Genomic DNA, 14,544 nt, shown 5'->3' on the forward strand with positions numbered 1-14,544 from the left:
AGTGGGAGCAGAGGCAGCTTGGTGCAAACTTTTCATTAGTGGGGATTGCAGAAAAAGGTGGCAAATATTTATCTTTGCACAGATTGCTCTGCAAGGCCTCCATATAAAGCAAGCCTCTCGTCTTCTCAGTGTGAGAATAGTGTGGGATGTGCCTCGGTAGCAACGGGTGCTGGAACGGGAGAGTAATTGGTGTATACGAGAGCTCGTCTCGACGTGTGATTCCTTTCGAGTACATGTGTGCGTCGGTATTTCTGTGAGAACCTCCATCTATGTGTCTTTACCTGAGCATATGGGTGTAAGGGAGTGTGTGTGTGTGTGTGTGATAAATAACTCACCCACAGCCTTGCAGGTTTTAGAGGTAGGGTCCATCTCATAGCCTTCGTAGCATTCGCACTTATAATCTCCTTTGTAGTTGATACAGATCTGACTGCAGGCCTCTGGGTTCTCACATTCATCTATGTCTGTGTTGAGAAACATGGCACAAAGACATAAAGATCAAAACAACACTACAGACACACAGCGAGTTATTTATGTCTTAAGAGTGAGAAATACGAGGAGTACATTTCCTCTATCTAGCATGTTAACAATCTTTCTCAAAAGAATCTTCACTTCAAATGGAGTTCCTAGGATTTATCTTTATCTTTCAGGCCGAGAGCGTCAACAGACACTATTAGAACATGGTTTGAAAAAATATGCATGCTTGTTCCTCGTTGAGTAATAATTGTGAGAAAACCACTTCAATTTCATTTAGATGGATCATTATAATGTATTAGAAGTTATTTCTACCAAATGTTTAAACATTATTCTATATCATACTGTTTCTAAGTCAAAGAAGGGATCTGGTGGTTGGACGTTTTCCATTGGCTTTGCTGGTTCGGACTCGTCTTTATATGACTGAATATTGTGTCGACAGGTTATTATCCGCTGCACAGATATGTTATCCTTGCAAGCACAACAGAGACACTCAGTCACAGGGTGGTACATTTAAACAACTTAAACCAAATAAAACCATAAAACAACAGTCCAACAGTTTGGGAAGTGACTCGTTTGCCAGCAAACCCACAGCCTGATGAGAAGATCAATACCAATTTGATCTCCCTGAGTTCAGGATTCGGGATGTGTTTAAAGCTTAGCAACAAGACGGAAAGCAGGGGACACTGCTTCCCTGGCTCTGTCTGAAGTAAAACAAATCACTTTCAAACTGCTTCAAAGCTGACTTATTTATGCGTTGTGTCTTCTCTTGTTCATTTAACTTGTGTAGGAGAAGGAATGCTAAAATCTGGCAATGTGATTTCAGACTGTTACATTATTTTGAGTATTCATCGCATAACCAACTCTATGCAACACATATATGAAAATAATGTTGGCATCATGGATGGATTCATATGTAGTATAGATCCACCCAAGAATCTGGGCCTGGCAACCAAACTACGATTGCAATAACACCAGTGTTGTTGTGATCTAACTGCCCCCAAAGCCCTATATTACAAATTGTGTATTAAAAAATAAGATAAAACATAAAAATATTTCAGCTTTTCAGTGGTTTAAGTTGTTTTTGCACCAGTTTACTCCTGCTTCAAGTCTTTACTCCATTTTTAATGAAAAGCAAGCACATTTCCCAATACTTTATTTCAAAATGTTCCTTTTACCAGAACATGACCAAAAGTTAAGGGTTAGAAATTCTATAAAACTCTCACAGAACTCCTCTGGTTTATCACAGAGATAAATAAACAGGCCAAATAAAGAAGTCTTCTACGTTTAAGGAATACTTCTCCCACAAAATGACCATTTGTTTATCAATTATTCACCTTGTGTAAACATCCGTTGACAAACTCTCCTAAAACTCGTGCAGTCTAATCCAAGTGTCATTTATCCAGTCGAATGATCAGTACTTGCCAAACAAATGCATCTTAGCGAAAACCATTTAAAACACACTGCATAAACAGTGCTTGCTGTTGTCAACTCATCAAGACATTTCTCTGTTAATTGATTCTTCGTTCAACGCGGAGGCTTGCGATTAAAGCAAAGTTCTCTTCAGGAATTCAAGATAACACAGGTTGACTAATTAATATATAAATGGCCATTTTCTGGGTGAAGTATTTTGTTGCATAACTTCTTTTTTCTTTACCTCCACAAGTCTTTTTGTCCAGGAGTTTATACCCAGAGGGACAGTCACACTCATAACCTATTTTGCGGTCCCTGCAGATGTGGGAGCAGCCGCCATTGTTGTCTGCACACTCATTCAAGCCTGTTGAGAGAGGGCCAGTGGGAGGACGGAGAGAGGACGAGGCGGGCACAAGAGAGCAGGGAAGAAAAGTTGAATATGAAATAACTCCAGCAGGCTATTGGACAGAAAACATTCAGCCTGGATAAAGCACAAAGAAAGAGTTGGGCAGAAAGACAAACACCAAAAGTTGAGCATGTGCATCGTTTTCATCATCCTGCCAGTTGAGATAAGTTAGTCCTGTAAAGTATGTCTGTGTACACATCACATTTCCACACAAAACAAACAAAAACAATACACATTGAGCTTAAAAGCAGTAGAAAAAGGATGTATATAGACAGTATATATATGTGTGTGTGTGTGTGTGTGTGTGTGTGTGTGTGTGTAGAGTATATCAATGGGCTTGTGTGTGTGTGTGTGTGTGTGTGTTCATGGCCTATAGGCACAGTCTGAGCCAAATGCACCTGGAATCAATCCATTCTCCAGCAGGGAGCTTGGACACGTTTACCAGGTGCCACTCCACAATGATGCCTATTGTTACACAGGCACACGCTGTCCTTCATCCTCTTATCTCAGTCTCTCCATTTGCTCTTTCTTTTTGGAACAGAAGAACAGATTGGACTCCCTTCTCAGTTATGCTTCCTTTATTTCCTTTCCTTTTTGTATCCGTTTCTGCGCCTCTGTTTATTCCTTTGTCTTTCAACTACCCTCCAGGGAGTAGAGAGAGATCGCTGCAGAAAACTACAGCTGGTACTTCATTACCGGCTTACATTAAAGATTTAAGCTTCAAAGCTACAGGTTGTGATGTGAGGCGGTGAGACTGGGAGAGAGAGAGATGGCAAGAATAGAAATGGACAGAGACTGAGAGAGAGAGAGAAAGACGGAAGTAGACTTTAAGAGACATTTGACTAAAATTATGCAATTCAGATTATATCAGATTACAACAAATCAACTCAGTATAAACATAGTATTCAGGTCAAAGAAAGTGAAAATATTTCAACGAATTCATTTTAGCAAGATAGCTAGATAATATACTACATGTATGTGGACAGATATTTGTAACAACTAAGTGATATTAATTATATGTAAAATCTTTGAAGTTCCCCTTTTTGGTAAATATTATTACAATATAAATTATATCTGAGACAATTCCAAGTTTGTGTTAACAGTTTGGAAGAGTTCTTTTCCTTTTTCTGCATGACAAAACCACAAAGAAGTGGTGAGGTCCATAAAGGAAACTCGACAGGCCTGCGCAGAGCTTCGTTGCCTAATAATCATTTGACGACTTCAGTAATGCTATTGAGGCTGAATGGGAGCAAATCGCTACGGTAAAAATCCAAAATCTTGTGGAAAGCCTTCCCAGAAGAGTGAGGAGTTGTTATCATAGTATTTTGGGGCGAGATATTAAACCATATCAATGCAATATTCAGATGCCCATATACCTTGACTCTAAAGGACCCGGAGGAGCTTTGGACCATTAGTTAGGAGTTTGTTTTTAGGAATGGGTCCACATTCTGTGCTTATCATACACGCAAAACCATTTCACAAAGCTTTGGCCTTGAACCAAGAACTACTGCGTTGTCTATGTGGTGCATAATGGCAGTTGTAAGTTATAGCGAAGACAAAGAGAGCATGAATGCAGGTCTGCCTTGAGACACACTGAACATCATGTTTAACATTAATGATATGGTTACAAGTCAATCTCATTACAGTGTACATCCATCTGCCTGGAGATCAGAGCTTGCTGAAAGGGCAGCACTCTCGCATATCATTTCGTAGCCACGTCCCTGGCTTCTACTTCAGAGCAGGACCATGAGTGAAATGCAGTCCCCTTAAGTAATCTCTCGAGTCTTCTGCTTGCACATGTACTTGAGCAGCGCATGTTCTTAACACATTTTGAATTATATTTAATTAACAGGTATGTTTGTCTCAACAGCCTCTCTCTGTGTGCAGCTGGATTGTCGCTGCTTGTCGTGTGAGATCCCGTGACTGAAGTTGGCTAAGTGGTAATTATCTATGGTGTATAGATAAGCTGTGTGGTTCCATATGGGTAATGTAGTCCGGTCACGTTTTCCCTGGCTAAGATCGCACCGGAGGGCAGAGTCGCTTGGCTCTTTGATCATAATAAGGTGGTCGAGAAATGTCCTGATTTACCCTGCCTTGATAAAATGAAGCTCCTTTTACTGAGAAGAGCGACCACCCACATTACGTAGATGCCTGCGTATGAGTGTGTGTGTCTGTGCTATTAGACTAAGTGTATATGTACATCCATGTATGCAAGGGATGGGGAAAGCACTAATGAGTATGTAGGTGTGTGAAGAGAAACAAAGACTAATTACCACACTCCTTCATGGGCTCATCAGACCAGTCCTTGCAGTCTTTCACATTGTCACACACCTTGCTGCTGTCAATACACTCCCCGTTCTTACAGCGAAACTTCCTTGCCCCGTCACACTTTGTAACTGTGGTGGGAGACACAACACGCCACCAAGTTACTGAGCGACATCTCTTTTCAGCTAGAAACACACAATGTTCAGGTACTTGAGTCGGTGTCTTCGGCTGCATTCACAACCAAACCAGGCGTTGAAGCCCGTCCTCTCATTCATTTGAATGTGGGTAGTGCGTTTAACTTGTGGCGATGGGGGGCCGCAAGAGTTGCCGGAAAAAAAAAGAAGAAGCCTGATTTGGTGTGAATGTAGCCTGAAACAAATCCGGCACAGTTGAACCCAGTTAGTATTCTGCAAAAAAAAAAAACAATACCACCAAAATTCAAATTGCTAACATATTACTATTTTATCACTTCCAGCGGGGGTGCTTTCTTTCTTTCTTTATTTTCTGTGTTTAAAAGGATTTAGGTAGAGTCAATGTAACGCCCTTGCAAACGATATTGTGCTGTACTGCACTTAAAAACACTGGCTTCGAGATGCAAATTTTGTATGTATTAATATTTGTAAACTCAGGGTGATGTGTACGCCATATGCAGTGAGTGGTTGAATTAAAATATCACTGCGACTTGTTACACTGCATGAAGTGCATGATGTGAGAAGTTGTTTGCATGTTCAACAACCTATACTCATCCGACACCTACCGTTTACACAGCCAGCTTCATCGCTATAGTCCGGACAGTCGTGGATTTTATTACACTGTTTGGTGCCGTGAATACAGGATCCATCGCCACACTGGAACTCATCAGGTCGGCATGTGAGCAGGGCTGAGGAACACAAACCACACAAACATACACATTAGAATGAGCTGACCTGTTATTATTTCAGTGAAAATATTATTTATGGGTCTCATCCAGCCCATCGTTTCTCGTCTTCGACTGCATCTATGAAGATGTGCATGTGTGCAGTATCTGTTTTGCTTCTTTAATCAGGCCAACTTGGAGTGCGTTCCAATCCAACAGTAATCAGTCATACACCGCTCTTACCTGCACAGAAAAGGCCCCGACGGAAATGAAAACGAGGCAGGTATTCATTCACTGTCTGAGGAAAACCCACATCCAGTGACCTATTGAGTATGTGTGTATGTGCAAGTGTATATGGCTATTTGTTTGTGCTTGGTCTAACAGCGAGAGCGGGCTTATTTAACTCATTCGTCTTTTTAACTGGCTGTTTAATTATTCATGTGTTAGGTTTTGGCTCTGCCAAGGGAACGGAGGCAGACATGATTGATGGCTGTGGAGGCCAATGAGTGGAAGACTATCACTGTATCAGGAAATCTGGAATAAAACACAGCCACACACACTGTTTCACACCAAGCGAGCACCCCACCCACAGAAGTACATGTCCTGCACTGGTAAGCAGACACATACAGGCACATCAAACGAGCAAACTGAAATGTCATGTGCAAGACGGGTGCACCTTTACATGAACACAGATGTGCTTCTAATGCTCAAACTAAAAATAAAAGATAAACACATGTTAATGCTAGAATCAGAAAAGTGAAGAGGTCATAATCATGTGCCATCACAAAAATGTGCTGATTCTTTCAGCCAAATGATTGGGACCTGAGCTCAGCTAATTATGATAAATCCCTCGGAATAGGAATAGTAGTGGATTGCAATCTGCAGATATGCTGGCAGGAGCAGAAAGGAGGGATCCAACTAGAGACACGGTTTGACCATTTCTCATTTACATTAACCTCCTGTCACCCTTCTCACAGTCACTTGTCTCGGCATGTCTGTGAAGTAACACGAGACTGTGGAGACGGATGTTTCAAATAAGATGGAAGATAACAACCAGGGGACGGGTCTGTGTGAAAGCTTGACGGAATCGAGGAGGAGGAGAGAACAAACTGGAGATGTGCAATCATTCTCACATTTCGGATTTACATTGAAATGTTGCACCTCCCCAAGCTGCGCGCTGCTCTCTCATTTACATTTTGCAGACATCTGAAACTATTACATCTTGTTTGACACAAACCTCCAACCACCCACTTTCATTCACAATGTGACGAGCATGCACACAGACTGAATCAAATACACGGAGTGGTACACACAGCTCCTGTCGCATCAATGATGAAAGGTTAAAAAGGGAACGCGGTTACTGAGACGGATGAGCGCACGGGCACATGTAGACGAGGCAAGACCACTTCACTTTCCGTCACTCTGTCAGGATCACAATTCAATTATGTTGTTGGGTTTGTTTTTGTTTGTGTAGACCCACTTTGATCATTCTGTTCATGTCACTATTGCCAAATAGAACCATTAATCATAGACCTGGCATATGTCTCGCGTTAGCCAGCAAGCTAGCAATCTGAATGCAGCTTTTTAGATATCATTTGGCAGTGAAGCTAAGCTAGGCTACTTGATTAGCTTAATGTAGTGGAAACTATAAGGTAAAAATGTTAAAAGGTACTAACGACGGACAAGAATCCTATAAGAGTGTGTAGGATTTAGTGGCATCTAGTGGTGAGTCTGATTTGATGACCCGGGAAGTCATCAAATGTTAAATCCTAAATGCTATGACTCATTTGCATATTGTTTTGAACCACGTTATTATCATATATCCATATCAAAAGCTATCCCATCATGCAGTGCATACCTATTTGACTTCAAAGACAATACATATTAATGATCAAAGGGTTTTGAAGTGCAATGGTCAATTTCATCGCATTTACATTTGTATGTGCACGAAAATCTGCATATCTGTGACTGTACGTGTAAGCACAGGTATGATCTTCATGTATCCAGGTGTCCGTTAGAACCATAGACTTTATATAAGAAGTGGTCATTGTGACGTCACCCATTGGTTTGTGGCCATTATAGAGCCTCGAGTTCGCCGATTTCGCTGTAACAGGAGTTACCATATTTGGAATGTGGAAGAGTGACATAGTGACGCTGGATACGGCTCTGGTAGCTGCAACGACCTGTCAATCACAGTAAGCCCGCCCTAAAGCGTACGCTGCTTTATGGTCTGTTTGATTCTAAATGGGATCATAATTTACTAAATAAACATCACGCTGTTTTGAAGAATACTAGAAACCAGCAATTGAGACCATAAACTCATTTTAGCTTACAATGTTTAGTGAGTGTCAAGTGAGAAGTTGGGTCACTTTCTCAGACTTTCATACAATAAGACTTCTTCTTGCAACCAGAGGAGTCGCCCCCTGCTGGTCAGTAGAGAGAATGCAAGTTTTAAGACACTTTCGCATCGGCTTCAATCGGCAGAACCGGAGGTTGCCGCCTGGTTAGAACACTTGCTTCTGCCTGAGTCTTGTGTGAAAGTGTGTGTGTGTGTGTGTGTGTATCATGTCGTATGTGCGAGGCTGCTGTCATCTCCCTGAGTGGTGCGTGGGAGTGTGAAGAGGAGACCAGATGGGGGTCTCGCTTGATCAAGGACCTTCACCTCCCACACATGCAAGCACGCACGCACTCTCACACAACAAAACTCATATGGTCAAACACATTCAGAAGTTCTCCTTCTGCTTCCACAGATCACATGGTTGCATGGCAACACACTCATGGATCATAAAGTTAGCATTGATCTTCCTTCATCATTTGGCACGACAACATTTGCCTCGTAGTCTTTGTTCACAGTACATGGCATGTCAGCCTTTGAAGTATATTCCTTCAGTAGTGGTGAGTCACACACATAACCATTGTTCCGCTACACATTGTTAGTATGCATTATCACCTTCATTAAAGCCTGCAGCTGGTTTGAACTTTTCCCACTTCTCATTAAATTAATTGTGTCTGTAACACACAGTAACAGACACGTAACATCAATGTTAAATCACAACATATTCCTTCATTACAATGAACAGTTCAAATGTAAATTACAAGCATTACTGAGCATGTGCAGTGACGTCAGGGCTACGTACACTGGGCTGGACTGAAAATACAGTCATGGAGTTGTTTCAGAATGAACTACACTGACTGTGTTGGATTTCATTGGGATTTTGTCAACGGCTAACAACAACATTGGGTTTTATGACACCAGCATCATGCTGTGGCTACACAGGTCATTGCTGATAAGGTACATTTGGTCTATTCATTAATAATTCAAACGACAGCAGCATTATCCTTTAGAAGTCATTCAATTACACACTCATTTACACACTTTTGTTATGCATCCATCTCCACATAAATACAATCTATCCGCAGATGACTTACGACAGTTTGCTTCATCCGATTTATCCTTGCAGTCTGCGTCTCCATCACACTTCCAGTTCATGTGGACGCACTCCCCGCTCCCACACTGGAACTCGCCCACTGGGCAGCGAGGTTTCTGGGGCTCCGTCCTCCGACTGCAGCGCTCCATGGACTCGTCCGATTTGTCCTTGCAGTCCGGGTCGCCGTCGCAGCTCCACAGGGCAGGGATGCACTCCGAGTCGTTGCAGCGGAACTCGTGCTGGCCGCAGGTGGGAGCCGAGCACTTCTCCTCGTCGCTGGCGTCCCCGCAGTCGTCGTCGCCATCACACACAAAGATAGGTGCCACACATTTCCCGTTGCGGCACTGGAAGTCTTTGGAGGGGCAGGCCTTGGCATCTACAGGACGAATGGGACAGGTGGATGAAAGATAGGAGGTCAATGTTTTTTTCTTTCATTTTATTAGTGTCATTGACTGTGTTTAATCATTACAATGAACAAACTTAATTGAGCTGTCATAAAAAGCCTTCCACTTGAATTCATTTTGGACAGCAGACGTTCGTGCACATGAGAGTAGATGAGAGAAAATGTGAGCTGGAGGACCGATATAGTTAACTTATCACTGCAGATATTCAAACTCCTTGGGGGAGCAGGAATATACGCAGTAATATGTCATTCCTTCTCTAACTAAAAGACTGTGTTATTAAAATGTAGAGTTAACGAGCAGAGGGCAATTCCAGATGTTCCTCACTTGCTCCGGGGCTTTTGCTGTCTGGTGAAAGTCAAATAAAGAGTCTGATCAAAAGATACTGAGCACCTCTTTAAAACACACATTCCGTGGAAGTCTTACAGAGGACAGTGTAGCAGGTGAAGGAGAGGATATGCAGTCACTGTTAAAGTAAATAGGGATAAAGAATCGGGAAGAAAACAACAACAACAAAACCCGCAGGTAGACTTGTCTCATGTGAAAAACACACTATGTTATGTATTATCAAACATAAAAAAACATGGTCACAACTGCAACTACAACATCTCAGCCGTTTAAACAATGAATCCAACCATTATTACACTGAAACACTGAAGAAAAATGCAACATTGTGCCACATTAAAGCACACGGTCGAGAGCATATGTGCAGTAGAAGTCCAGTATGTGGAAGCAGGTGTGTAATGAGCAGAGTTGGGTCACAGCTGCGGGTGTCTGCCGCAGTGCAGAACCCCCCCTCCATGAGTGTTTGTGTGTGCGGGAATGCTTGGGCAGAAATACATTTCTCCTCCTAGAGTATCTTATTATAGGAAACTATAATGATTCAACTTTTTATGCACCTGTGAGGGTGGGATGCTGTGCTTTGCTGGCAAACTGCGTGTTTCCTCTTTGCTATATCTAAGCAGTGACAGTATCTAATTCCAGCCTGGTTGGACAAATCAATCTGAATCATGTACTGTGCTAAAAAAAACAAAAAAAAAAAACACGGGTCCTTTGATGTAACGCTCTTCTCTGGGCGACCGACATAACCGCTTTACACTCTCTCTCTCTCTGTTACCTTCCCACACAGTGCGCCAAAGGGACTCATTATGATAATAGGCTATTGGATTCCCCGCTAGCTGTTACTGCTAGCATGCTAATCATCTGCACTCAGATCTAAGTAATTTAATTAACATGAGCACATAAACAACATCAGCAGCATCCCAGCAGAAGCTCAGGTGGTTTGGGGGTCACGTAGGGTGTTTGTGAAAACAAGTACTGAGCAAAGTTAAAAAGTGATTATTTAAAAAAAAAAAAAAACTTTTCATACAAGCAACAAGAGGGTTTTTTGTTTATGGAAATTACAAACATATTTTTGCTTCATCCCAGAGGTTCATGAAGGGTTGAAAGTCAGACTAAACATCTTAGTTTTTTTCATTAAGACAGAAAGCTTGGTCAGCCAGGTGTGCTGGCTATAAACAGCAAGGCTGGGATAAGGAGCTTATTAGTATGGCTCCCACTGGGATATTGAGCTACAAAAAAAGAGATAGTTTGCTCTTGCTAGCTTTATTTCCACTACAGGAACAGGCAGGTGGCTTGCAGTTTATCAAATTTATGTCTCGTGATAAAAACAACTTAAGTCTGAGTTTGAAATTCACAGCAACACAGGCTGTACTAAAGCCATTCTTACAGAACCTCTTACAAGAAGTTCGGGAAGGCATTTATCTTTCGTCTTTAGGGTTTTCCCCACCCCTCGATCCCAACACATTACAGCTATTAACTTTGTTTCTGTTACACTGATAACAGAATACTGAAGCCCGGTTAATATGGAAACTGTATCCGGGGTCACATATGATCCCACAAACCTGGTGCTCTCTGTTTCAGAGAAGAGGATTACACCTACCCAACCCCCACAGTTCTGCTCTCTGTGCAAGTTATCTTTCCTGTCACCTATTCTATGCACCGCCATTACAAGAAACTTTAAAAGTTGTAGTGACGTTTGTGCTGGAAGAAAAGTATCATCGTCCTTTATTTTGCACTAAAGGAATTCCCCTTTGTCTTGTTAGGTAATACAGAAGATTTCCTTTGAAATCAGATGTTTTAAAATGTGTAAATGTTGTACATAAGACATAAGATGCGTGCGGAAATCTGCCTTAATGCTTCTAAATTATTGATATGATTTACTTAAAATGCTTTATTTGACATGTATTAGCCATGCAACTTTCATGAACTTCTGGTATTTGCCCTCTTCCAGGATGAATTCCATATCGAGCAAAAGGGTCACTTCAACTGTGAGATACGTCAGTCCCTTGATCCTATCACCTGGCTACGTGAAAGCTGACACACGCCAAGGAGACTTTGGTCAATCACTCAGTGAAGACGGTCCATCTGTTAACACAGGCCAAAACCAATCCTCAGAAACAGAGAAGGGGGAGACTGAAGAGGAGACAGGTGCTCAGAGGAGCACATGGGGTGATAGATCCGTTGATCGATTTGAGAGTAGAAATGTCCTTTCCCACCATAAGGGACCCATCCCGAGAACAGCAGGCAGGCCGATTTAATAGCAAATAAGGGTAATGAGGATAGATGGCCAGATGTGACAGGTAATAGAATGGATTACAGTCAACAGACTCTGTAATTTTAATCCGTTGCTATGGTGGATTTCAAAATAAAACTATCAGTGATACTTGTTTAAGTAACTTATAATGAATGTCTCAGACATCCTATACTAAATCTGACCCCAAAAAAACGTAAGAGTTGAAGGGAATCAGTGTTACACTGCACAGTTACAGTCTTCCCTGTTAATTAAACACATCCATTCAATAGATTATTCTACCAATTACAATTTCAAATAGGTAATCAGTAATCGGGTACTGATTACATCTTGACAGTAACCTTCCCCACCTGCAGGTGATTGTGTTTAACTCGGGGTCGAAGCTTTCTACCCATCCATCCCCAGACCCGCTACTGGACAGCTAATAGATGGAGCAGAGAGATAGCTCATTGACCTTGATCTGAAGGACAATTTAACTCTCTTCCAGCATGGACCAGTCCAAAGAAAGCAGCTGCATGCATGCACCCATGCAGGCACACGTAGAGGAAAATATATGTCATCTCTCCCGAACACAATCGAAAAACCTTACTTCAGCTTCTCTTTATTGAGTCACTGGTTTTAATGTTTCTGGAGCGTGGAATCCAATCAGACTCTGGTCTAACATGTCAGCCACTGAGCCGGGGTGTGGGAGCATGTACACGTGTGCACAAGGATACACACAATTTCGCCCACATACATAGGCTCAGAAAACCTCAGTTCATTAGGTGTTCTAGCAGAAAAGCAAGCCGACGATCACAGATCAGCACTAAAAACCAGAAATGGAAAATAAAACATTTACTTCGCAGCACTGTGTAAAATGCTGCATTTAACCGTAAACGGACACACGTCTGCTCTACAATCAGCTGGAAAACAGACGGTAACAGCTGAAGGCATTTTAGTTTGGAGAGTAGGCTTAATGAGCCATATCTTAGACAAGCGACATGTTCATCTACTCTGTAAAATATCAATATGAATGCCTTATCTTTCACACGAGAACATCAATAAAAAAACAAATCCGTGTTGAGTCATGCATGCCTTGTACTGTCAGACACACAAGGGTAATTGCAAACAAATCGGCATCTATATTCATGAGGAATGATGGGACAAAAAAAATAAAAATTCCAAATGACGAGGGAACCTTTTTAGTTCAATTATTCAACATTTATCAAAATAACAGCCCAAACCACATCCAACACTTCAGTGCATGTTTTCATCAGGGCTGTGCAGGATGGGTATCCAGTGCCGCAAAACATTACTGTCACATGGAGCTGCGCAGGGCATCGGACAGTGGAGGTTTGCATAGTTCTGCTGGTTTGAGGGCAGCCTGAGACCGGTGTGGTTGCATGACCCGTCACTTTGCACACTCCATTTTCCATTGAAAACCTAACCTGATATAGCAGGATCCCCCTCACCAAAACAAAGGCAAAATGTCATCTACTCAGGGGGGCCGGAAAAAAAAAGAAAACACACATAGAAGAGGCTAAATGCCATTTTCAAAAGAAGTGCCCCAGTATTAAAAACACAGAGGGTCTGAGCAGAGGAGCCATGGTGATGCATTCATATATTTGTGCAAATTATTATAACCGGTACCTTTGTCAGTGGAAGATAATCCTCTTTATGCGCAGCGACAACTGACAAATTGAAACTAATTATGCATTGCAACATTGCTTCCTAAATAGCAAGCAAGCTCTCTGTCAAGATGGTAGTAATGATGGCTGACCCACTTCACCACCTGCACACATATTGGACATTTACAGGAATTACATTTCTTTAAGGTAAAATCTGTGAGCTATTACTTGATAACACCTCCTTTTAGAAAAAAAATATGAAACAATGCCAAAATGATCAGTTTCTTGCACTCCACAGCACTCAGACACATCTGTGTGTATTGAGTCAGTATTTTTAGGACACTTAGCTAATGTAGCATATGCTATGTATGAAGCACCATTAGCCTTGATATAAATAAATCAGCAAAACGTTAGTGGAAGAAGGGTGCCAGAGGCGTTGGCATCCCAGCGTTTGTAAAAAGGTGTTTGTGTGTTGCAACAGTCTAGAAGTATTAGCCTGCCACTTAGATGGGGAATTAACACGGAGGAGCTTAAGAGGACAAGATTGAAAAGAGGCAGTTTTAGATCATACTTTTGGATACTTTTAGATCAACACATTCTGCAGGAGGGCCCAGTGTGTGTGTGTGTGTGTGTGTGTGTGTGTGTGTGTGTGTGTGTGTGTGTGTGTGTGAAGACACGTAGACAACTTGACATGAAGTCTCTCTCAAGGGCTCTCACAAAGTGTTTATCAGTGCTTTGGATACATTAGACCTTTGAAGCAACAGCTCCGGGTGGATGGCAGCATGCACACACACACACACACACACACACACACACACACACACACACATTCATGACCAACACCAGACAGACAGGCCCTAAGCCGTCAGCTCTTCGACTTGCTGTTACATGAAAGTGATCCCCTTTTCCTAATGGAATAGATAGACAGACAGTGAGGAGAGATGAAAATCAGAATAGGTTTATCACTGACTGACAAACAGAAGGCAGCTTCAGAAGAAATTCACTTTCCAACAGCCTGGCCAATGGGGTTTACCATCGACACTACATGTTCGGAGCGTTGGTTGGAAAGCGTCATCCAACACGTCTTGAATAAATATGATACAA

At 42.0% G+C, this 14,544-nt stretch overlaps 1 protein-coding gene across 1 annotated transcript in view; it reads right to left on the reverse strand.

The window, feature by feature from the left end:
• The window catches only part of lrp8 (low density lipoprotein receptor-related protein 8, apolipoprotein e receptor), a gene marked incomplete at both ends in the record, with an annotated part of 146,469 nt that overhangs the window by 28,128 nt on the left and 103,797 nt on the right, over positions 1-14,544 (reverse strand). Inside the window, 5 exons of the mRNA XM_079157710.1 lie at positions 336-461; positions 2,129-2,248; positions 4,564-4,686; positions 5,313-5,435; positions 8,841-9,215. Coding sequence (XP_079013836.1) covers positions 336-461; positions 2,129-2,248; positions 4,564-4,686; positions 5,313-5,435; positions 8,841-9,215 — 867 coding nt within the window. The remainder of the gene's footprint in view (positions 1-335; positions 462-2,128; positions 2,249-4,563; positions 4,687-5,312; positions 5,436-8,840; positions 9,216-14,544) is intronic.

The sequence above is a fragment of the Pholis gunnellus genome (genome assembly GCF_910591455.1).
Source record: "Pholis gunnellus genome assembly, chromosome: 4".
Classification (NCBI taxonomy): domain Eukaryota; kingdom Metazoa; phylum Chordata; class Actinopteri; order Perciformes; family Pholidae; genus Pholis; species Pholis gunnellus.